At 41.3% G+C, this 26,237-nt stretch overlaps 2 protein-coding genes across 3 annotated transcripts in view; one reads left to right on the top strand and one right to left on the bottom strand.

Annotated features, from left to right (window-relative positions):
• Positions 1–7,226, bottom strand: part of drosha (drosha ribonuclease III) — a 168,906-nt gene extending 161,680 nt beyond the window's left edge. The window contains exons 1-3 of the mRNA XM_063069658.1: positions 7,083–7,226; positions 3,679–4,643; positions 569–649 (exon numbers count right to left, since the gene is read on the bottom strand). Of these exons, the coding sequence (XP_062925728.1) occupies positions 569–649; positions 3,679–4,637 (1,040 nt within the window). The 5' untranslated portion in view covers positions 4,638–4,643; positions 7,083–7,226. The remainder of the gene's footprint in view (positions 1–568; positions 650–3,678; positions 4,644–7,082) is intronic.
• Positions 7,227–7,633: 407 nt separating this feature from the next.
• Positions 7,634–22,553, top strand: c17h5orf22 (chromosome 17 C5orf22 homolog). Of its 2 annotated transcripts, none has more exons than XM_063069326.1 (9): positions 7,634–7,852; positions 9,656–9,801; positions 9,947–10,096; positions 10,623–11,103; positions 11,631–11,696; positions 12,974–13,095; positions 16,336–16,402; positions 19,812–19,951; positions 22,334–22,553. In XM_063069326.1, exons 1-9 carry the CDS (start codon positions 7,781–7,783, stop codon positions 22,443–22,445), a joined length of 1,356 nt encoding a protein of 451 aa, XP_062925396.1. In that variant the 5' UTR covers positions 7,634–7,780; the 3' UTR covers positions 22,446–22,553. The 2 variants fall into 2 exon arrangements, with proteins under 2 accessions (XP_062925396.1, XP_062925397.1); XM_063069327.1 differs by having other exon boundaries at positions 7,653–7,991.
• Positions 22,554–26,237: the final 3,684 nt, after the last annotated feature.

Raw genomic sequence — 26,237 nt, 5'->3', positions numbered from 1 at the left:
AGGTAGAACAAGGTAAACTATTAACAGAAGCAGAATAAAGTGTAACAGCTACAGAAAAAGTATAAAGCAGGAAAACCATAAGGTACAAGATCATAACAGGGTAGATTATAAAGTCAAGAGTCTACCTTATTGTACTAGGGGACAATTTAATAATCCTATAACAGCAGGGTAGCAGCTATCATTGATGCTGGTGGTATGTGCTTTCTAACTTTTGTGCCTTCTGCCCGATGGAAGAGAGGAGAAGAGAGATTGTCCAGGATGGGTGGGATCTTTAGTTATGCCGGCTACTTTACTGAGGAAGTACAGATAGAGTTTATGGACGGGAGGGTGGTAAAGGCACCTTTACCAAAAGTACACCACAAAGGGATTCATAGGAGAGTTCTCAAAAAAAATGTCAAGCCATTTAAAAAGAAAACTGTGAACTGTTTATTGAGAAGTATCTTATGGCAGATGGACAGCAAGGTTTGCCTTTTGGCCATGGGAGGCAAGGGCTTGGCTGATGATGACAATATGATTAAACAACATCAAAAACGTCTGTGAAAGAATTGAAGAGATAAGAAAATCTTACCTGTGTGTCCTTTTCCGATCCCTCCTGTGCTGCCTTTCATAGGAAGGAGACCGGTAGATATCACGATGTTTATGTCTCTCCCTGAGAAACACAAAGTAGTTCAAAGTAAATTTATTATCACGTATGTATATATTACCATAACTACCATGGGATTCATGTTCTTACAAGCATTTAGAGGAAAAATAAAGAAGCACAATAGAATTTACAAAAATAGCATACATGTGACCTCAGCAATCAACACTGGGTCCAATCACAAACAAGGGAAAACCTGCAGATGCTGGAAATCCAAGCCACACACACAAAATGCTGGAGGAACTCAGCAGGCCAGGCAGCAACAATGGGAAAGAGTTCAGCCGACATTTCGGGCCGAGACTCTTAATCAAGACCCATTGTTGTTTGTCACCTGTATCAACGATCTGGATGATAATGTGGTTAAGTGGATCAGCAAATTTGCTGATAACAAGACTGGGGGGTGTAGTGGACAGTGCGGAAGGCTACCATAGCTGCAGGGAGATCTGGACCAGCTAGAAAAATGGCAGATGGAATTTAATGCAGACAAGTGCGGGGTTTTGCACTTCAGGAGGACCAACCAGGGTCAGTCTTACACAGTGAACAGTAAGACACTGAGGAGTGTGGTAGAACAAAAAGGGATGTGGGAATACAGGCCCATAATTCGTTGAATGTAGTGTCACAAGTAGATAGGGTCATAAAGAGAGCTACTGGCACATTGGCTTTCATAAATCAAAATATTGAGTCCAGGAGATGGGATGGCATGTTGAAGTTGTATAAGATGTTTGTGAGGCCCAATTTGGAGTATCATGCGCAGTTTTGGCCACCTACTTACAGGAAATATGTAAACAAGGTTGAGAGACTACAGAGAAAAATTTCAAGGACGTTGCTGGGTCAAGAGGACTTGAGTTATAAGGAAAGATTGAACAGATTGGAATTTTATTCTTTCGGAAGTAAAACATTGAGAGGAGAGATTTGAAAGAGGTATACAAAATTATGAGAGGTATAGATAGGGTAAGTGCAAGCAGGCTTTTTCAATTGAGGTTGTGTGGGACTACAACCAGAGGTCATGGGTTAAGGGTGAAAGGTAAAAAGTTTAAGGGAAGCATAAGGGGAAATTTCTTCGCTCAGGGTCCTGGGAGTGTGGAACAGGCTGTCAGTACAAGTGGTGCAAGCAAGCTCGATTTCAACGTTTAAGCTAAGTTTGGATAGGTTAACGGATGGTAGTGTTATGGAGGGTTATGGTCTCAGTGCAGGCTGATGGGAGTAGACAGTTTAAATGGTTTCAGCATGGACTAGATAAGCCGAAGGGCCTATTTCTGTGCTGTACTTTTCTAAGACTCTAAGACATAGACAGACAAACAACCAATGTGTAAACAAAGACAAAATGTGCAAATAAAAAACTATAAACAGGAGTTGTAAATGAGGCTGTAGGTCACACAGTCAGTTTGGAATTTTGGTGAATAATGGTTTAGAGTAATGGCTGTTCTTGAACCTAATCATTATATTTATTTCACCTTAAAGTTAAGTGGGACTAATGACACAGAGGGGTATCCACTCTTCATAACACATCATAATAAAAATAATAACAGTTTAAAATGAATTTCCTAATACCCACAAATATTCTCCAAAATTACACTCTTTCTCAATTGTCAATAGCTTTTTGGAATTCCTAACTGAAAATCCAAACACAGTCCCAACATATCAAGCACATGATCCGTAAAAGACACTCAGCTTTTGCAGCAAGCAAGCATCAAACCTAAATTAACTTGAACCTCAACCTCTGGTGTCAGCATGGGCCAAGTGCAGGAATACACTTAGCTGTGATGTCCTTCCAAGCATGCAGAATGCCGACATCCATTGCTCAAGGTCAGATCAATTTGAAATTCAATTAATCTGTTACCCTTTCAAAACTTCGTACATTCTAAAGTTAAACACAAAGTGGGCCATTTGAACTAAGTATTTGTCTGAAGTACTTTGATCGTGATTAGGCTTTCTGGTCATGGCTCCATCTTTGAGGCTGCATATATTTTCAAGCCTTCTGATGCCACAAACGAACAAGTCCATGCGCCCTGCCCGTGAGCATACAGAATAAACTGCAACACAAGGCTCTTAATCAGGTTAAAATCCAATGCCAAGGTCTTCAATTTTTTTGTGAAAAATCTCAGTACACAAAACTGAAAAAGGGAGAGAAAATAGACATTCTGGTAAATATTATCAAAAGGCTGCCCTACCTCCCTATGTAACACAATAAAGTGTCAACAGATTAGTCATGTTTAAGGAATATGGATTTTAGCATCTTACCATCTGACACCATCTCAAGGACATCCTGAGTAAATTATAGCTGAAAGGAGTACAGTAACGGGTTTCAAAAATGGTATGAAAAGACGTATCTCTTAAGTGTTAGTTTGCACATATAAATTACCTAACCTACTCCAAATACTACAAACTGTGAATTATATAATCCGAGTTTAATAATAATCCATTTTTCAGTACATATATTAATTAATTTTTGTTTTTTAAGCCAGTTTCCTTGTTTATTATATTTTGCTTCGAGATCCAGCGCAGATCAGGCCTTTCCGGTCCAACGAGCTGCAGCGCCCAGCAACCCACCTATTTAACCCTTGCCTAATCACAGGAAAATTCTTAGCGACCAATTAACCAAATAACCAGTACATCTTTGGAGTGTGGGAGGAAACTGGAGCACCCGGAGGAAATCCACGCAGTGCATGGGGAGAACGTGCAAACCTACAGATGGCATCGGAATTGAACTCTGGAACACCCTTGAACCATGATAGCACTGCGCTAACCGCTATGTTACCATGGCAACCAAGACCAAGATTTGTAAGACCTTGACTACAAAGGAGCTTTTTTCAAAATGCTGTTATCGTAGTTTTAACCTCATTCTGAAACTAGCTAATTAACTGCATGGGGCGACTAATAATCAGCAAACGCCCTATCACATCCCAAATTGTTTTAGAACCAATGACGTTTGGGAGATTGTTGCAATGTAAAAAGTACAGCAGCCAAACTTCACCGACGATTTCCAGCATTGCAGAAGCACCTTCTTTTAAAACAAAAGTCCAGTTCCCAGTCCTAACCTGCTGTGATCACGGTTCCTGTGCCGAGGTGGAGATCGTCCCCGTTCGCGACTGGATCTGCGGTGACTGCTCTCCACCCTCCGCCGCTCCGGGCTCCTCATCCTGTGCTCCCCCCGAGACGAGGACCTGCGCCTGTCGCTGTGGCTTCTGTCGCCGTGGCCCCGGCGGTGATGCTCGTGGTGACGGCTTCGCTCGGGCGAGTGCCGGCTGCCGGATGACTTTTTGGCAGGGTAGGGCTGCTTGTGGTGAAAGTGGTCAGGAGGGTGGGGGCCAGGGGTCTGCGGATAGACCGTGGCCGCGGGGCCCTGCGGATAGCCGCTGGGGCTGGAAGTCGGAGGATAGCTGCCTGCATACTGCTGAGGTGGGTAGTGCTGTGAGTAGCCCATTGGGTACGGAGTCTGATAACCCATCTGCTGGGGCGGAACGAGGGGTGGAGGGGGCTGTGTTGGCAGTGATGGTATCATGTGGTGGAATCCAGCTTGCCTATCAGGTGCTCCCGGGACCACGGTTGCTGCATTTGGCAAAGGAGGCACTTGGGTAAAACACGGCAACCCGGGGAAGCCCTGGCGCACCGGCGGGCTGGGAAAAGGAGCCCGCGGGTGCGGAGAGTGATCCTGGATGGTGTTCTGGCGCGTATCCACATCGCCGGCCTGGGGAACGCTGGGAGGGTAGGGCATGAAGCTAGGAGGAGCGTAAGCCGTGCCCGGAGGGTTTGGAAACCGAGGAGGGGGAGGCGGAGGGGGCAGGGGCGGCGGAGGCAGTGCTGGAGGGGCGACCTGCTGCTCATAGGGGAAGAATGGCGGGGGCTGCTGCGGGTGGGGAGGTTGAAAATTTGGAGATTGGTAGCTCTGGTGAGGCATTCTGGTTCCAGAGGTCCCCCTACCTCGAGGCCCCCCAACTTTAGGGACAGTGCAATGGCCTGTGTGCGTTACTCCAGCTCGTCCTGAATGAAATGACATGATTTCCTTCAAAATAACACAAAATTAATTATTAAAACATAATGCACCAAGACTAACCAGATCTTGATTTACCACATGCACAACATACTTCTACATCCAGTCCACACAAATTCTTTAAAGAAATAACAGAAGAGACTGACCCACACTACAATAAAGATTTACAATGATTTAAAGGAACACTCTTGTTAATCCATTGACTTTCAGAATACCATGCATAGAGGAATACCAATTGGCCAACTATGTCTATGCTACTCTAGTAAGACCGCATTTGGAATATGGCATACAGTACCGGTCGCCCCATCTTTGAAGAGGGTGCAGAAAATGCCGCCTCCATTATAAGGCATGTGCTATTACGAGAGGTTGAACAAACGTGGGTAGGTTTCTCTGGAGTGGTGAAGGCTGAGGGGAGATTTGACTGAGGTTTATAGGATCATTAGAGATATGCATAGAGTAGACTGACAATATCTATCTCCCGGGTTGAAATACAGTATCTAATACCAAAGGGTATGCAATTAAGGCGAGAGGGGATAATTCAAAGTAGATGTAAGGGGCAGTTTATTTTTACACAGAGAGTGGTGAGTGCCTGGAATGTGCTGCCCGGGGTAGAGACGGATACATTAGAGACTTTTTAGAAAATGGAAGGATATGGACACTGCGTAGGCAGAAAAGATTAGTTCAGTTGGCATCTGATTATTAATTGGTTCGGCATAAATTGTGAGGCAAAGACCCTGTTCCTGTGAGGTACCGTTCTATGTTCCCTCTTCCAGAGCTTCTCACTACTTTTATCCCCTGGCCCTTTCTCCATTGCCTTGTAATATTTTTCTTCATCATACATAACAAAATACTTGCTTGAAGTTTTTGTGTATGCATAGTTTTTCATAAATTCTATTCTACTTCCTTATTTTCCAGTAAATGCCTGCAAGAAAAGGAACCTCAAGGTATTATATGGTAACATCTACGTACTTTGATAATAAAATTACTTTGACTTTGACAACGGAATCTGCCTTCATTAATATCTATAGACAGTACATTCAGATACCAGCCACACTTTATAATCAATGAAGAACATCCAAGTTGCTATTTCTACTGTAGTACGGGAATCACAGAAGCTAATTTTTGACTTACAGCGATTTCCTCAAAAACAGTAACATGACAAAACCAGATGGTCCATCTTACAAATAATGAATGAGGTAATATTGACTAGTCACCAAAAATACCTTTGTATTTCTTTGAAATAGTGCCAAAGGATCTTTCACATCCAACTACAAACAGAAAACTATCGAGTCAGATGGTGTTCTACCACCAAATCTAAGAGTGAACAGCCTAGTAACTAAAATTTTATTAATACTTAATTTTTGTTTTGTGCCCAATGTGAATATTAATAGGTTTATAATTGTCTTTTTAATTTCTTTACTTTTGTTTAATTATCATGAAATTGACAGCACCGACTCTCTCCTTTTGTATGGACGTCCAATGGTTTCCAGATGTCCCAAGAGCAGTACCGGTTAGCAAAAGCATCACATCCAAATTAACAGCCTCCACGTGGTGGCTGAGAGAAGGAAGGAGATCAAATGATTGTATCTTTAATTAACAGTACTGGCTGAGACAACTTGAGAACTGAACTTTGTACTGTTGTCCGATGTCCATTTCCATATTAGGGACAGAAGAATCTACCCTTTAAGTTTTTCTACAGTGGATAAATCAACTTCTCTAATACTTTACATGGAGAACTTGCATCACAACATCCCACTATGACCTGCTACATATACTCTTTTTTTTATAAAAAGCTACTGCTGAACGCCATTCCTTCCAGGACCTACACAGAAATGTCAAAGTTTTCCTAAAATAAAAATGAAATATAGCTTAATTACAATGAAGCTATTTTAAGGAAACACTGTTCAAAGTTACGAATCGACACTGCATGAACAAAACGGAATTAGATTAGCTTTATGTTATATGAAAATTACTGTTTTCTAAATAAAAATAAGACTTAGCTCTAATCAGCCAGTAATAAGTTATGTTAGATTGCAATACCTATTTCATTTGTTTACTAATCGATTGTTGTAAACATGCGGCTATGAGATAAATGGTAGAAAATGGCAATCACGTTGCCCGACCCCCAGGAAAGACCGTTTACTACGAATGGACGGGGTTGGGAAAATGATTATGCTAGAGACAGGAAGAAAACAATCATGCATGTGTAAATTGTATTTTACGACCTCAAAGCCAAATCAGTTACTTAACAATGATGCATTATTTTGAGGAGCGGGCAAAAGCAACAGGCAGTTTATGCAATATTAAGCCTCCTTAAAATAAATCTGTGTTCTTGAGTTTGTTTTTAAACGTGGCCAGGGAACTCGGGATAAGTCGTCTCCTGGTCTAATTGCTTTACACTCTCCACATTTATTCCACCTGTAGTTGCATCACTTTGTGTGTTCCCCTTACCTTAAAGAGAATTCCTTATTCCTAAGCACCACAAATCAATGCATTACTCATGAAACGGATTTTAAGGCATAAAAATTACATATAATCCTGCAAGTGCATGCTGGTGCAAAATTGCTACAACTGTTCCGGTGCTTCAATCACAGGAAACAGAAGCGCAACCATCTGAATCTCTCGGAAGTGCTGCCCACGGTCTCTCCCTATTGGCCGCAAGGCGGTAATTCCGTTTAGGGAGGAAAAAACAATATTTGTTTTCAGGTTTCCTGTCAAATTTAAATATAGTGTTTATTTTTAAAATTATAAATGGGGACAACAAGTTGGAAATATTATTTTGCTCTGACGCATGGACGGGAAAAATACTTGAATATATTTTGGTTTGAATTGGGGAAACTTGAAACGATTTAGATGGAAACGCCTCCATAAGTATAAATTACCCACAGTAATTTCTCATGATAAAAGACCAGTTTCAGAGGAGATTTATTTCATGTAATCTTTACACAAGCTATTTTAAACAAACAGATGCACCACATAATTGTATTTGTATCAGCACGGGCCGCTTATGGGACAGGACCGGTTTCTGTCCAATCAGAGGAAAGGAAAAGGAGTCCGTCGCAATTTCTGCTTCCTCCGGCCATACTGTTTCAAAGAGAGGGACGGGCCCGGAGCTTTACATTATCCTCTGCAAGCAAGCGACCAGAGCCATGAGCAGCACTACCGCTTGCCTGCGTTGTTATAAAGAGTTGCCCGTGTGGATAGTCGAGGATCATCATGATGTAAGCGCAGCTTCGAGCTGGAACCCGTAGCATTGAAACTCTGTCGAACCTTGCCAGGGTATTTAAATTCCATTTGGCATGTTGGAATTCCAGTCAGAATGATGCCTCGGGGGAATGGAACTCCGGCCGGAATGCTCCCGTATGTTTTGGTCACTCCTCTATCACCTCCACAAACTGTTGTGTACCGTGATCACACAGCCGAGGCTCACGCTGAAGCACGTTGTTCGGAAATTATTTGCACTGTCTGTGCTGCCACTTTCCGACTCCTGCAGGTGGATGTCAAAATAAAACATGCCAGCGCTCAGAAAGTTCAGGCGTTCAGCTTGGTGTCGACTGGCAGCTATCTTTACGGCATTAATTTATGATTTGACACCTTGCTGCTAGTGTCCTTGTTCACAAAAAAATATTAGTTGTTGCTCGTCAACTTGCACTTTCACCATTAAGTCGAGAGGTGGCAGATGTACTCCAGAGGACACTCCAATAACTTGAAAACAAAAAGCTGATATTGATCTGCAGGAGCGTTGCGTTGTTCAGTGTGCTATCCTTCAAACAGAATTTTCCACCTAGCTGCTGTCTGCCTCTCATCTGAATATCAAACGTCAAATATCCGATGGCATTTCTATAACTAAGAGCAGGGCAGATAATCCAGTATTTTGGCAAATCCCTAAATTAGCATCATAAAAAGAGTATCCTACATTACGATAGGTGATTACACTTAAGTGTTTCACTGGTTACAAAGTGCCACAAAGTCTACACTTTAACTTTACTGAAACAATTGCTTGAGTTCGCCGATAATCAGGGCAGCTGCTTACACATTTCCATAAATAGTAACTTCCTCCAATATTTGATGGATTAATTGTTTTAGAAGATGTAATTGAATTTGCATCCCACAGTTTTCTATGCCATCTAGCGTTATAAAGTGAGTTAGTTCCTCAGTAGTGTTGTTAATTTTTAAGGATTATACCAGAGATTTCTGAAAAAAAATTATAGAGATAAGGAGAGACCAGGCGAGAGGCATTGATGAGTCAATAGCACCAAAAACTTCATTCTGTGTTGCTTTATTTGCTAATTCTATACAATAGTAACCTTTTTTTAATGAATGTGAGTGATGTTATCGGAGTGTGTTGGGAGTGGGGTAAGGTAGGAGAGAGAAAAGTCTTGGAAATTTTGTGTCAGAATTTGGTTTATCAGCTTAAGTTGAGAAAGCTCATAATGTATTATCCAGGTATCATTATCTTTTATCAGTTTTAAGCCTGAGATTGCCTCTAACAAAGTGAGTTTTGGGAGTTTATAAGAGATATATACTCTGGTCTGATTATGATGTGTAGGTGAAATATGAGCTAATCTACAGTAAAACTATTTCTTGTTTTATATAGAAGTTAATTTCTGAACAATACACAAATATCTGAAGTAGCTTTGAGGGTAAGGTAGCATTTATGGGAGGGAAATAGAGTCAAGATTTCAGGTTGAGATCCTTCACTAGTGAGTATTCCCCTTCATGGATGGAATGCCTCCAAGTTTTTTGTGTGTTGTTCCAGATTTCCAGTATCTGCAGTTTCTTCTATTTCCAATTTCTGAACAATAATTTTTTACTTATATAAATCCAAGTGCCTAGACATAGTGCACTCTGGGGCTTTCAGTATCAGGCGTACTTTTCCATTAAAGTGAAAATTAACTTCATTAATCAAAGCATGCTCCAAAGAGTCAATAGTGTAACAGCAAAAATATGTAAATTAAATATTTATAGATCAAAATTACTGTATCTAAAATGTCTTCTACCTTCATTATGTTAATGTTTTACAGGTGGTGCCTTACATCTATCGAGCAATTGGTTCAAAACATTTGCCAATTGAAAATATTGCCCTGGTTCACTTGGATTCTCACCCAGACCTCCTGATTCCAATCGATATGTTAGCTGACAGTGTGTTTGATAAAGAGATACTTTTTGGGTAATGCAAGCAAATCTCTTTGTATTTAAAGATTTAACCAATTTGTATTTTCTTCTTCATAAAATAGAGCGTTCTATTTCTAAATATTTTGTGTTTTGGACAAGTAATGGAATTTCCATTTCTCTCCACACTTCTCTTCATCCAGAGACCTGAGCATTGAGAATTGGATCATGCCTATAGTTTATGCTGGCCACTTCTCGCATGTATTTTGGCTTCACCCATTCTGGGCTGAGCAAATCACTGAAGGGAAACACAACTTCATTGTCGGTAAAGATTCCTCAACAAAAACAATCAGGTATTACAGAAATCATATTAAGAAATCACACTATATCAGCAAGCGTTGTGAGACAGGTATGGTGATCAGTGCTGAGAATAGTGGGAAAGTTAGATGCATTGTCTTGGCAGATTAAGCAGAATTGGGAATGCAGATAAACAATTATTACAAATTAATTTAACAATTATTACAGTCACCTCTGTTATCAAATCATGGAATTCCCAATATGAATTCCTCTTGCCCTACTCACTCTCACTCACCCTCCTCCAAGCTGCTGCCCTCCTCTCGCACCCCTTCCTCCTCTCCCCTCGCAGCTCTTCCTCACCTCTCACTTCCCACCCCTTCCTCCACTACTCTCTCCCCTCCGCTCTGTCACCAACCCTACTCAAATTTAAACCCTAAAATATCTGACAGTATGTAGTTTTTAACTATGTGATTAAGCAAAAGCAAAGTGTGAGATTAAACTCAGTTCCAATCATAAACATAAGGAGACCTTTGCAGCACAAGATGGTTTCTTTTTTAAACTGATTGTTCTTTATCTGGTCAGGGTTACGAGTACGGAGAGCTACTTCCTGAGTGATGGTCTCTATGTCTCGGAGGAGCTGCTGGAAAACAAGAAGGCACTGGGTCTGCAGGTCATCAGAGTAGATCCAACAGAGCCAAACAGCAGAGCCTGTAGGAGGGAAACTGGAGAATCTGTTGCCAAGAAACCAAAGCTGGACCATTCGGCTAGAAAAGACTTATGTGATTCAGTCTGTCCCACAAGCTCCAGAGTGAATGCTCCGCAGGTCAAATACAAACTTAGCAATCATTGTTCGGGAGCAGGATCAGCCACTGCCATTGAGAGTGCTTTTTTGGAAACTGGTCAGCCACGTAAAGCAGCACCAACCTGTGAGATTGAACAGCATCACCAGGATGAAACGGTTAAGGATCTGCTTCATGTATTAGAGAAACAGAAAGCCTACATCCTAGATATTGACTTGGATTTTTTTTCGGTTAAAAATCCCTTTAAAGAAATGTATACAAAGGTGATTTTTTTTTAAGCTTTGATCAGTTTTCCTGTAAGGTTTCTGTGGCCCATCTGTCAAGTACTGAGGGAGTGTTGTGCTGTTGGACTGGCTGCTCGCAGGCAAGAAATGAAACTGATGGGCCAGCGCCCATCTCAGATTTAAAAGATCTCGTGACACTAACTGAAGAGCAGGGTATTCTCCCTGATGTTCAGATAGGTTCAGCTGAACCTATCTGTTAATCGTCATCACTTGATCTGTACATTATCATTAGTTTGTAGTGTATATATGGGAGCCTGCTGAATGCAAATTGGCCAAGTTTTCTAAATTATGGTGACTACACATCAAAGCTTTCATTGGCTGTACAGCACTTACGCTATTCTCAGGTGTTGAAAAAAATCTTCAGAAATGTAACTATTTCTGTCAATGTTAATGTCATCCAAGTAAACGTAATGTTTTACCTCAAGAATTTCTAATGTCTTTTTGTTTGGCTGAAATCCTTGCCAGTATATAAATCCAGAATCATTTTAATTTTTTTCCCTCAACAGGATGAATATGAAATTCTCAAGCAATTGTACAGTTTTACCAAGCCTGACTGGGAAGGGACAAATGAGGTACATGATGATCAAAGCATGATACTATTAGTTTTTATTTATTTGTTCTCAGGATATGAGTTTTGCTAGGGAGAACATTGATTGCCCTGTTGCCCTGAAGTTTGTGACTTGTTTGGCCATTTCAGAGGGCAGTTAAGAGTTAATCAAGTTGTGGCTCTGGAGTTCCACAATAGCGAGACCAGGTATGATGACAGATTTCTTTACCTCAATGATCCAGTTATATCAAGGTTATTGTTATTGATACTAGCTTTTTAATTACTTCAGTTCACATTCCCAGCAGCTATGATTAGATTGGAGCTTCAAATCAATATTCCAATATTCCATTCATTTGGTAGTCTGCCGTATTTTGTAACAAAAGGCAGCATGAAATTTATGTCTGTGAACCAGATTAAGAAATTGAATTAAATGTTTTCTTAACTGCTTCAGATTCTAATTAGCTTCTTAAATTTACTTTCTTAAATGTCAGTTCTTTGCAAAAAAAAATCGTCTTAAACTTTAATATCAGGTCAATCATTGCCTTGTGTCTATAAACCATGAAGTTAATACAGAAGCTGTTTTATTTAAATCCTAATCTAAACTTATTCTATATTCAGGGTTATTTTCAAATGGAATGTGTAAATTTGTTGATAATTTAACTCTAGAATTGAAATATTTATGCTGTCTTGCTCTATTTTTAATGATCTGATCACAAATAAATTATATATTAAATTTTATTTTTCTATATCTTGGAGGTAATAAAAGAGAAGTTTTGCTGTGTTTGGACAGAAGTTAAAATCGTGTAACTTGTAACTGAGTTTAATTGATATCCAAGTACTCTTGGCACGAGGTGAGGTGAGAAGGGTTGGCCATGGCATCAAGGCAACGTTTAACCAGCTCTTGTTTAATTCAGAAAATATTCAGATGCACCTCATTAAGTTGCCCTTAGTTTATGGGATTTATGGAGAATGTTGATGTATTATTGTGGGAGAGTGAGAGAGACTAGGACCAGAGGGCACAGCCTCAGAAAAGAAGGACATCACTCTAGAATAGAGATGAGGAATATCTTTAGCCAGAGGGTAGTGAATCTGTGAAATTTATTGTCCCAGACATCTGTGGAGGCCAAGCCATTGGATATGGCCTCCTATGAGCCTAATTCCATCCCTATGTGTTGTGCTCCTTTCTTTCCTTGCAGAGTACCAGTTTGCCAGATGTATTCTTTTCACATTGAGAGTGAGGTGACTGGAGGTTCAAGTACTGTAGTTTAAAATAATACAGATCTGCACATTTATTGTGTCCAGGAGGCCGTAACTGATTGTGTGGAAGCCCGGACAAGGCAACTGGAAGATATGGAAGCAGCATTTGCAGATTTGTGTGATGACGACAGCGAAGAGAACATAAAGAAGTGGTCAGCAATCCCTGGGTAAATGAAATAACTCTTATCTATGGCACAGCCTGTGGTTGTTTCTCTGTCAAATTTAGCTAAATTGCTTTTTATTCTATTGCCTGCTCTTAATTCTCCTCCATGAATCTTTTTCCCTCTGTTTCCTGTTGTCAGCTGCTTGTCCCCTATTGTACCCCCCTTCAAATATGTCCCACCTTCTGTGATGAGTGCAGAAACCAGAGAATTACTGATTCAGTCTTCCCTTCTCTTGTGCAACTCTAGTTCAAGCTCTCGGGGCATTCTTGCCTCTAAGTTAGATGGTTATGTGGTCAAATTTCATTCCATTACTCGAATGCAAAAAGAAAGGCAAATAGATGGTGAGGTCACAAGTCCATCTTATTGTGTTAGGGAACTATTCAATGGTCTTATAACAGCAAGGGTAGAAGCTGTCCTTGGTTTGACACTTCTGTATCTTCTGCCGAATGGGGGAAGAGAGACTATCTGGGGTGGGTGGGATTTTTGATTATGTTGGCTGCTTTAATGAGGCACTGAGAATTTGGTGCAGTTAATTTGTACAGGCTTTTATGCCCCAGATGTATGTGTTCTTGTTCCATCCACATCACCACAGATTTTTCAACATTTCTTTCCTGTTATTTTCAATTTCTTGTTTTGATTTTGTGCTCAAATCTAGAATTTCTTACAAATGGAAACATTCTCTACGTCTACCCTGCCAAACCCACTCACCATTTTATTGCCTCTATCAAATCACCTCTCAATTATTCATGAGAATCTGAAATATAGGATTTCCCAATGGCCAATCATTTGAATTGCTTTGCTTATTCCCATTCTGACATGTTGGTCCATGGCCTACACCTCTACCACAATGAGGCCACGCTCAGGTTGGAGGAGCAACGTTTCAAATTCCTTCTAGGTGGCCTTCAACCTGATGACATGAACATTATTTTATCTAACTTCAAGTAAATTGTTTTCCCCCTCCTCCTATCCTCCTTCTTCAACTCCCCACTCTGGCCTGTTACCTCTTCTCACCTGCCTATCACCTCCACAGGTGCCCCTCCTTCACTTTTTCCAATGGTCCACTCTCCTCTCCTACCGGATTCCTTCGTCTCCACCCTTTTGCCTTTTCCGCCTATCTTTTCCCACCTTCTTACTTCGTGCCTCTTCCCCCACCCACTTGGCTTGACCTATCACCTTCTAGCTTGTCCTCTTTACCCTCCCCCCCCCCCACCTTCTTGTTCTGGCATTCTCTCCCTTCCTCTCCAGTCCTGATGAAGGGGCCCAGCCCAAAACGTACACTGCTTACTCATTTTCGTAGATGCTGCCTGACCTGCTGAATTCCTCCAGTATTTTGTGTGTGTTGCTCTGAAATATAGCAACCGTCTTTTTGTTTTGAAGTTTGGTTATCCTTTTGCGATGTCCCAAACCCTTTACAAGCAATAAAGCAAAAACAGCATTTTGTTAAACAGGAAAAAGAACACCTTGGTATTTTTCTTTAAATTTAGTTATTCTAATTTTGTTCAAGATGGTTCAATTTAAAAGAGTGCCAGAACACAAGAGATATGTCACTGGTGTACTCAATTTTAAGAGTGAAAAGTTTGGTTAAGAACATAAGAATAGGAGCAGGAGAAGGGGAGGGGGGAAGTGATTTTTTTTCCCTCTTACTATTCCTAATCTCTACCTGGATGTATTCAACATTCTGCTGCTTAACTCTTGTATCATCTCTCACTATCACCCTCATCTTATCCTTAATTAAGAGCACTAGTCCACCTCCTCTACCTTCCTCAAGATTCAAATTTTTCTGTCATATACATTGAAACATGCAGTGAAATGAGTCATTTGCGTTAACAACTAACACACCTGAGGGTGTGCTCAGGGCAGTCTGCAAGTGTCGTCACATATCCAAGCACCAACATAGGGTGCCCACAATGCTTGGCAGAACAACACAAAACACAACAAGAAACAAAACAACAACAGCAAAACAAACCGCATTCCCTCCTCCAACCACACACACATATACAATGCTTTAAGGCCTCTTGCTTCTAGCGGACTCGGACCTGCAGACTTTGAGCTTTGACCTCTCCAGCAGACTCGCAGAGAGCTGCACATTTGACCTCGACTTGCGGACTTCTGAACCAACCCGGCCTTCGATCCTCAGCATCAACCCCAGGACACGATTATCACCAAACAGTAGGCCTCAGCTCCGGACTCACCAGTGCAGGGATGGTGAACACTAGGCCTCAAACTCCAGTTTCACCAATTGGCAAACACAGGGAGTCACTTGTTCCTCCTGCCCACAAGGAACTTAGACTCCAGAACCCACCTGAGGTGGCCTTCGTCCACTCTCTACCAGCTCAAGTCTGACGTCTGACCATGGATTTCCTACGTTTGCGTCACCTGCATTTGAATGTGGAGAGGAGACTTGGACTCTTCCTGACCTCTAATTCCCCCTCATCCTTGTCCTGACCCCTAACTCTCCTCTTTGTCCTGAGAGCTATCCTTGTGAACCTAAAAATCAATTTTAAAAACATCTAAATCTCAGCTGCAACTCAATTGAGGTTGTAGCTCGACACCATCTTAAAATCATTCCTTTTTTATTCTTCAAAAATATATGAAGCTACTTAGCATTTAATTCTCAATCATCACCACCCTGCTGCTACATCTCGGTAATGACTACTAAATCATACCACTTTATAGTGATTTGTGCCATAATTTCAGACCATGTTAGAGGAAGTGCGCATACTCTCATTGTCCTTTTAGAATCTAGTCTTCTTATTGTCTTTTACAAGATTTTTCTCATCGATAAAGGAATTTGAGTTTAAACATAGAAGCATAGTGCACAAAAAAATAAGAAATGATGTTAAACATGCAATACTGGTCAACCCCTAACTGCTTACTTGTAGTAAATCTGAATGTCACACTTTAGAAATGATGTGAATGCTCTTGGAAAAAAAAAATTGATTAAAGAAAAATTAAATGTTGTTGAATTTGAGCTAAATACTTTATGAATTTAGTATCAGATGAACAGATGAATTTAAGTATTAGATAAAACTATAATTCTATTAGAGGGAAGGAAAATACTTCAAAACTCAGTTAATGAAGGTCAAACAAGAGGATTTAAGGAAAATATTGTGTAGTTTACTCTTCCGTTTCCATAGCTTGTGCTTGCTTCTCAGAACATTGCGCTATTTTGATTTGTTTTCCAAAAAGTCATCCTTGCATGTCACGGTCATTGTCTCACTGGAGTTTGGGCTTTGTTTGTAGAATGGAAAAGCTTGGAGAGCTCGTGTTCAGCCTGAAGGAGAGAATGGGAACACCTGACTATGAAATGGTAAGTTCAGCCACATCGACCTTCAAACCCACCTCACTAGCTAGGGAACTTAGCTTTGGTTAATTAAAGAAACCGAGAATAAAATGATAGGAGCACTGAATGTCATTTAGGGAACAAACATACCACCTAGTTCAGTCACATCTTCAGGGGAAGAAATCAGTCTTTGCCCCATCCATTTCCCACATGCCTTCAGACCATATCAGGGTGTGATTGTTTCTTCTACTGTTCTCTAAATGGCTTAGCAAGCCACGCAGTTAAACAGGCAACTGGGCACAAGCATTGAAAGCTGGCTGCCTTCATCTTCCTGATAATTGTTTTATCATCCTTGTTGTAAGACTACTGAAACCAGAAGACATTTAAATTTAACTATTCTCTTCATAATAAAGGTCTTGTGTAAGATCACAATCCATTTTGACAGGACTGAAAATTTTGCATAATTTTTCATTCTATTGAATTGATTTCTATCGACACACACAATACAGAAGGAAACCATCAGCCTGTCGTGTCTATGCTGAATATTGGTTATTAATCAGGAACCGGAATCTCTCCCCATAGTCCTGTAGATAGCTTCCATTCCTATATTGTCTTGAGAAAGATTCAGCTTTGTTCAGATTCGGCCTTTTGTCTAGTGCATTCCAATCACAGCTTGTGTTTTAAGCTGAAGTGAACGCTCGTCACCTCTGAGCCTTTTGCTAATTCCTTTAGTTGTGCCCCTGGCTGTTGACACTCCAAACTGAAAGGCAGGAATATGAGTGAAAATTTAAGCACATTTTTTTGATTGGCTTTTTAAAATGTACATCTTTTTTCAAGCTTTTACCCTCATCTATTTTAATGTTTATTATGGATCAGGAGCAGATTATTATTTGGTCCTGCGAAGCACCTGTTAACATGAAGGTCTGTCAGAAGTGCTATATAAATGTAGTTTTTCAGTGATAATGATGCCAAGCCATGTATGCCAGCAGAGATGCTGTCACTGGAAAAGCCCTTCCCACCATTGAGCACATCTACATGAGCACTGCCATAGCACCCATCACCAAGAACCCCCACCACCCAGGCCATGCTCCCTTCTCTCTGCTGCCAATTGGGAGGAGATACTTGGGTCCCACACCACCAGGTTCAGGAACAGTTATTATCCTTCAACCATCTGGCTCCTGAACTAGTGTGATTAACTGATCACTAAACACAACCTATGGACTCACTTTCATATTCTGTTCAATTCAGGTTATTTGATTACTTCCTGTCTCAATTGTGTATAGAATGGATAACAGGCTTTTCATCCTCGACCAGTTCAAGGCCAAGAACGAGGCCAGTACCACCACTATCACGGAGTTTCAGTATGCAATGACAACACCATTGCTGCACACTCTGAAGAAGCCCTCCAATGTATCCCAAATGCCTTTGTCAAGGCATGTAGAGCCCTGGGGCTTGTTTCAAATATAAAAAAGACAGAGGTCCTTATCAGCCACCTCCCAACCAACCATTTTCCTGTCCCTCCATAAAAGTTGACAATATCACCATTGAAAATGTAGATTCTTTTCCCTACCTTGGCAACACTGTCTCCTCAAAAGCAGATATTGACTCAGAGGTTAACCACTGCCTGAGTAGTGCTGGTGGAGCCTATACAAGATTAAGGAAAAGAGACTTTGAAGACCACATCCTACAGGTCTAAACAGAACTTTTGGTCCATAGAGTAGTTGTCCTTCCTACATTACGATATGGAGCTGAATCTTGGACCAACAACAGTGGACACCTGACATCTCAGGAACAACACCACCACCAAAGAACATTAGGAAAGATTTTGAGGATCAGCTGGAAGGACCGACGCACTAACACTAGCATAGTGAAGGAGGCCAACATGGACAGAACTTCCACGACGATACAGCAACACCAACTCCGATGGGTAGGTCAGGTCGTTCGGATGCCTAATTCAAGTCTCCCCAGACAGATCCTTTACTCCCAGTCGAACAAAGGTCAGTGAACCTCTGGTGGGCAAAGGAAACGCTTCAAAGATGACATCAAAATCAGCCTGAAGAAATTCAATATTACATCTGAGAACTGGGAGGACACCTGGAGGAAATCTGTTCAAGAGGGAGCAGTACTACATGACAGCGACCTCTGCTGTACCGCAGAGAACAAGTGGCAGCTGCGAAAGGGGAGAACGAACAACTAAAACCCCCCAAACACTAACCACAGCCATCATTTATTCGTGTCCACACTGCACCAGAATATGTGGATCCCAGATCGGCCTCTACAGCACCTGAGGACCCACTAGTACCCAACTCCTTGGGAGAAAATCTTAACAGCTCAAGCGATCACATGACTACTACTAGTATGTTTCTTTTTGTATTTGCACTGTTAATCTTCTTTTCCACACCAGTTGCTTTTCAGTCTTTGTGTGTAATTTTTCGTTAATTTTATCATATTTCTTTGTTCTACTGTTAATGCCTGCACAAAAATTAATCTCAGGGTAGTATATGACAACATATAGGAGGGGTGATTGATAAATTTGTGGCCTAAGGTAGAAGGAGTCAATTTCAGAAAACCTAGCAGATTTATTTTCAACATAGTCCCCTCCTACAGGTACACACTTAGTCCAGCAGTCGTGGAGCATATGGATCTTGGACCTCCAGAAAGTGTCCACAGCAGGGTGATTGATAAGTTTGTGGCCTAAAGTAGAAGGAGATGAGTTATACGGCTCTCTTTACATGCACATGTCGGTCAACTCTTTGAGTGATTATGCAGAAAGTTTGAAGTTAATAACTCATCAGGGGTGATTGATGTTTGTGGCTTAAGGTAGGAGATGAGTTATTAACTTCAAACTTTCTGCATAATCACTCAGAGAATTGAACTGCATGTGCATGTAACAGGAGCTGTATAACTCATCTCCTTCTACCTTAGGCCATGAACTTATCAATCACCCCTGCTGTGGACACTTTCTGGAGGTCCGTATGCTCCACGACCACTGAACTAAGTGTGTAAATGTAGGAGGGGACTATGTTGAAAAATAAATGTGCTTGGTTTTCTAAAATTGACTCCTTCCACCTTAGGCCACAAACTTATCAATCACCCCTCGTATGTACTTTGATAATCAATTTACTTTGAACTTCGAGCTACTGAATTTGACCCTGTCCCCTGCTAGGTCTCTCATTAAACGCCCGTCATCTACCCCCCCCCCCCCCCACTGCCCCATGAATCATAAGACCAGTTTCAGAGTTTTCTCCGCTCCACTTTAAAATGAGCATTTTCCCTCTCCCTGTAAAATAGTAACTACCTCATTTACTCACAAGGTGGGAGCAGTTATGTTTATGGTTCAGTTGCAAATTAAAGTTTGCACCTGTTGCATCTAATTTATTCCTTCTGCCTCATTGTTTCAGCTTGTATTGACATGTTGACTGCTTCTTGGTTTCAGGTTCACCAGGCAGGTCTGACCTGTGATTACTCAGAGCTCCCACATCACGTTAGCACAGAGGAAGAGATAGATAATCTCATGTCGTCTGTGAAACAGCTCCTTGAAACATTACCAAAGCCAACTCTGATAACAATAGCACGGTATGAAAGTTACTTCAATGCAGAGCAGGGTGTGAAACATAGAGATTTATGCTATGATTTTGGCTCTTATTCAGTCTGTGAGCACAATGTCTTAAAGAGGGTGAACCCGGATTGGTGGGATATAATAAAACTGTCTTCCACAGAAGCATGCATTTACTACACCAGATAGTCAGTGGTATTGCTTAATTCTCTGTCTCCTCTTCACAGAGATGAGCTTCAGTCCAATGCTGACAGAAGTATATTGCTCTGTTGTAAGGTTCCATGTAGAGCTGCCAAAATTTCCATATGACATTACTGACAATTCAAGGATTCCCGTGCAAACGTGGAACTCCTGAACTTAACTTTCTAAACTAAGCCAGAGATTTCCTGGCTACTCTCTGCTTCTGAACTTGGCAGTCGAGCACTGAGCGGGAACTCACTGAAATTCCCCAGAGTTACACTGAAGAATTTAGTCTCAATCCTGCACCAAGTCAGACTGGGTGCAAGGTGGTGATTTCAGGACCATGGGGAAGAAAAGCAAGAATAAGGTGGTTATTTTAATGATGTTTGTTTAATTTAACTTTTAATTAAGGGTTTTAATGTTTTTATTCGATCTTGTATACTTTATATTCAATTATTTGATTGATTCTTTTGAAAGTCTTTGGGCAAGGGGGTGGGTGAATGAAACTGACAGCTTTGACAGATGGCAAAGTAGGCAACAAGACTTTGAAGTTTATCAAAGATTTCTAGAGGCAGTTTACGGAGAGGTCTGAGAAAATGGAAGGTGAGATTAGGTGACAAGAAGAATATTAATTTCTGCCAGCTGCAATAGGATCCCAGCACCAGTTTCATCTTCCCTTTCCTACCCCCATTCTGCTTTTTATAGGAACTGCTCTCTCCCTGGTTCATTCATCCTCTGGCACTGTCCCCTGGAAAAGGAGGTGCAGCATTTCTCCTTCCACCACATAGGAACCTAAATGGCTCTTTCTGGTGAGGCAGAGATTCACATTTGCCTCCACCAGTCTCGTCTACTGCACTTGATGTGATCTCTCCCACATTAGTGAATGCCAGGTATACCCAGGGAAACCATTCAGCAACACATCTTTCCCCTGCAATTACCATCCTGAGCCCATGCTTACAAGGAACTCCTATTTCAGCTCCCATTTCTATTCACACTCCAACCTGTCAGATTCCTGAATTATTGGGGATAATTTCACTCACCTCAGCTCTGAAATGATTCCACTACCTATGAACTCACTGTCAAGGACTCTACAACACATGTTCTCAATAATATTTATTTACTTGTTTTTTAAAAAAATTGCACCGTTTATCTTTCGCTCATTGATTGTTTGACAATCTCACCTTCTGATCCATCCAAGTTTCCCCCTCCCCCACCTGGTTCCATCTGCCATTTCATTACCAGCTCTCCTCTCTCATCCCCAGTGTTTCCCCCGTCCATCATCTGTCCCTCATCTTACTCTATCTATCAGAGTTCAGCATCTGTATCCTCTTGTGTTTCAACTATCACCTTTCAACCTCTAACTCCATCTCCACCCTCCCCCACCAAACTTCCTATGACCCTTTTTATTTTTCCCTCTCCTGCCTGTCTCTACCTATCAATTCCCATGCCTAACCCTCTCCCTTCCTCTGTCTCTCATCTCCCATCTCCAATTCCATCACTAGTCTCCATCCCCTACCTGGCTCCATCACCCTATCGCCCCTACTTCATCTGGTTCCACCATTCACTGCCAATCCCTGACTTGCCCTACTCACCTCTTAATACTGGCCCTGTCCCTCGGCACTCATATCAAATGGTGTGAATCTCAATGCAAAATGTTGCCCATCCCATTGGCTCCGCAGATGCTGATCAACATGCCAAGTTCCTCTAGCAGTTTATTTGTTGCTCCAGGATACAGCATCTGCAGTGTCTTTTGTCTCCAAGACAATCTTTACGTAAAACTTTTTTTTCCCACTCTACAGTTGCTGCTGACTTCTTGACAACTTCCTGCGGTCCCTTTTTATAATTACTTTGCCATTGATTTTATTGAAACATCAGTTGCCCATTTGCCTCCTCAGATGCTGCTCGACTTGCTAAGTCCCTCCAGTATTTTGTGTTCGCTTGTAGATTCCAGCTTTTACGATCTCTTGAGCCTCCATTAATCCAAATGTCTAAGGTGATATTTGCCCTTAATGCAAAATGTACATAATTTACAGAGACAAGGGACTGCAGATGCTGGAAATCTGAAGCAATACACAAAGGCACCAGAGGAAAGCAGTAGGTCTGGCAGCATCTATAAGGGGGGGGGGGGGGTTAAGATCATTTATAGTTAAGTGAGTAACTCCTTCAGCCTTTCTGTAATTCATTAGATGCTTTCAATAACCCATGCATTGTTACTGTTTCAGGTCCAGCTTGGATGATTACTGTCCTTCTGAGCAGGTGGACTCCATACAAGAGAGAATGTTGAAAGTGCTGCAGACCAGCTATGGCTCTTTAGATGTTCACCTGGAGTACTGAGTGTGTCTGATTTCCCTGTACTCTTGCCAGAATGACCAGAGTCAGATTTCTGTTAAACTGATGGAGCAAAATATTATTTAAAGAATAAATCCTAATTTTTAACAACCACTACTCGTGTAATGCTTTTCTGATGCTTTTCCTTCAACTATGCAATTCATAATGAATTCTAAGTGACAGATGATTTTACGTGTTTTGCAGCCCTTAGTGACATGCTGTGGATGACAAAAGGCATTTGTTTAGTTTCTCAAGATAGTTTTAATTTTACTTATATTTGGAAAGATCAAATCAGTTGCTTAAGATTTTTTGTCACATGCACATCAAAACATACAGCGAAATGCGTTACTTGCATGAACGGCCAACACAATCTGAGGATGTGTTGGGGACAGCTTGCAAGTATCAGTGTGCTTCCAGCACCAACATAACATACCCGCAGTTTACTAACCATACGTCTTTGGAGCACGTGTCAGAGGAAACGCATACGTTCATGGGGAGACGTACAAACTCCTTCCAGACAGCAGCTTCCTCTGTTCTGAGCCAGTACACCCTAGGGTCAAGACATATTCCATTAATCGGAACAAACTGAAAAAGTCTAATTGCACTCAGTGACTGCCTTACTAGGTACAGGGTGGAATCCGGTGTGGTCTTCTGCTGCTGTAGCCCATCCACTTCAAGGTTTGATGTGTTGTGCATTATGAGATGCTCTTCTGCACACCACTGTTGTAATGCATGGTTATTTGAATTACTGACATTGAACCAGTCCATTCTCCTCTGACCTCTCACTAACAAGGTATACTTGTGGACAGAACGGCCACTCCCAAGGATGTTTTTCCACCATTCCCTGCAAACTCTAGAGACTGTTCTGCGTGAAAATCCCAGGAGATCGGCTGTTTCTGAGATACTTGATCCCCCTTGTCTGGCACCAACAATCAGTCCACGGTCAAAGTCACTTACGCTTCTTTCCCCATTCTGATGCTTGGTCTGAAGAACAACTGAATCTCTTGCCTGTGTCTGCATGTCTTCATGCAATGAGTGGTTGGAACATGATTAGCTGATTAGATTAGCATATTAATGAGATGGTGTACTGAATAAAGTGGCCACTACGTGTGTGCTTAATTTTTCATGCCATAGAATTTCACTCAGCTGTTGACATTATTGACTGTGTATTTAAGGATTCTTAGTTCAAGCCCTCCCCTGGCACCTCGAGAATAAAAATCCAGGTTGATATTGTAGTGCAATATTGTGTGAGTGTTACACTGGGTGATTGTTTCAATGAAATGAAGGATTTGTGGGAAGCGTACATCCAGCCAAGTGATATGGGGTGCTGTAGAAAACAGTGTTACTGACAGAGAAATTAATTTAGTGGACTGGAGACTATCAATATTTATGCTCTAGGTGCTTTTTCTTATTTCTTATTTCCTATTTCCTTACAGTGCTGCCATTTGACTCCTCAAGTCTGTGTTGGCTCACACAGCATTTCTATTTCCCACTGATTTCTCTATGATGTATTCTCACCACCTTCCCACTAAATCCCTTCAGGTACTTCTACACACCAAAAGGAATCTAAAATGCCCTACCAACTACCATAGCTTTGGGGTGTGAGAGAAAACCCATGTCACTGGACGTCAGGACTGAACTCAGATTGCAGTGAGGCAGCAGTGCAACATTCATGGTCTTCTGTCAGGCAGGCTCAAGGGTGACATCTATCCAGTCCAATTTTCCATGAGTCTGATATGACAGCTGAGGCTAATGTGGGAGCTGCAGGCTCCACTGCAAATCCATCAGAGATGGCTAACAAGAAAAATGGAGGTCTATGCAGGAGAGGGGTTAGACCAATCTTATAGTAGGTTAAAATTCCAGCATGATGTTGGCGGCTGAAGGGCCTGTACTGTGTTATAGTGTTCTAAGACAAGGAGATGGGTAATCTGTGAGGTAGTGTGCTCCTTCCACTGTTTACTCTGGGATTCTTGATAACATCTGATTGTTGCTCCTCTACATTCACCAGTTATGTAAAGGTATCACAAGGAATCACTGAGGGTGTTGCGTGCTCTAAAAGAAGGAAACCTGGAGTGTGTTTCTGAATCTTTTCCCTCATCTCCATGGTAATCTCTTCCCATCCCAGTGTTTGTTTTTTGAGTATGATATTAGCCACGTAAATGATGTGGTTTACACAAAAGAATTGACTGAGTGTAACTAGGGCCTTAGTGCCGGAGATGTGGAAGGACATGTGATAATGGTTTTCTTATCATTCCAATGAATTTGGAAGATTTAGCACAGACAAATTTGGTGGTTTCTGTCCACTTTCTTAAGGTGTCCACGAAGAGTAGTCCAATTCTCAGAAGCACACTACTATTTGTAATGCTACTACATAAATACTGCCCCTTGAAATTTTCTCAGGTTATTGTCCTTCCTACCTCTTGACAAAAGGGCAACTATTGCCTAGTAGACCATGAATTTTGCAGGTCTGAAGTCTTGGTATTCAAATACCTTTTTCATCAGCGAGTCACAGTCTCTGCTGACACAGAGATGGCAACCTTGACTTTCATTTTGGATGTACGTCTTTGCTCAGTGATCTCACTTAAGATCTGTGAATGAAACCACATTTATAGAATGTCACGGTGAACTTTTATTGGCAGAAGGCAGTGTAGTGGACCTTTGTCTTATGGACAATTGGTAGAAAGCCAATTCCCTCATTTGCTTCAGTGAGTGAGTTGACGTTGACTTGGAGTCTGGCACCTGAATGTATGCAGCACCATCTCTGAGGTTGCACTGTCCTTGGTGCTGAAACATTGGTGTTCTGGGTTGAAGAGTTTGCATTGTAAATCAGCAGTTTTCAAGTTGATAGGCAATTGGAGGGGAGGATGAGAAACAATTAAAAATGTGTTGGGAAATGATGTAGCTTCACTGGACAGCAACGTTCACTGAGATTGGGTATTTTCTAGACCAGAAAGTGAAGTTCACAGTTTGCATGTTGTCAGTCCAAATTGAAGAGGGTGCTCCACTGATCTGCTGAAAAGAGACAGAGACTTTACTGAGGTCATGAAAAGCCAAGTGCAGTAATTGGTGCTGTTTCCTGCATTTCTTTTGGAGTTGTCTTGTGAAAATGATAACCACTATATTGAAAAAAATCTGTATGAGGAAATGTTCTATGTTGACTGGGAGGAGGTGGTTAAGGATGATAATGGCAATCTATGCCATGTATTCCGCACATCAGTGTTACTGCAGCTGTAAGTTTCTACCACTAGATGGAGATTCATAAACACCGAAGTTGCAAGTCCTTTCAATCAAATCTGAGCAGTTTCAAAGCTCTATCCCATGGTGAGTATTCTTGCTAGGATTTAGTTTGGATCTAAACCGGAACAGTTATTGCTTATCTTCAGTAAAAGTATTTCACCAATTGATGGTCCAGAGAGTGTGTAATTGAAGAAAAACAAGCCAGGAAAACCTGTCAAACATGACAGAGTGGTGATTGTTGTCATTAATGTCCAGAGGCCTAGATTGTTGACCTCTAAACATTTAAAACCTCTCTAATGGTGACCAATTGAAGTATTAGAAAGTACTAAAGACCCACCGGGTTCACTCACGTCCTTCAATTAAATGTTTGGTCATGAAATTTAACCAGGTTGTGTAATAGTTGACAGTCAAAAATTGGTATTAAACTGACCTAAAAGGCTACCCATGCTGCTACACTGGGGGAAGTGGGAAGGGACTGAGGAAGTGATGGCAAGCTGATTAATACTTTTCCATACGTTTCATTGGATGGAAGTCAGTTTATTTTTTATTTGTTCATTTTAA

This window comes from Mobula hypostoma, chromosome 17, assembly GCF_963921235.1.
Source record: "Mobula hypostoma chromosome 17, sMobHyp1.1, whole genome shotgun sequence".
Taxonomy (NCBI): Eukaryota; Metazoa; Chordata; class Chondrichthyes; order Myliobatiformes; family Myliobatidae; genus Mobula; species Mobula hypostoma.
Note: the sequence above shows the minus strand (reverse complement) of the source record. Positions and strands in the feature narration are given on the sequence as shown.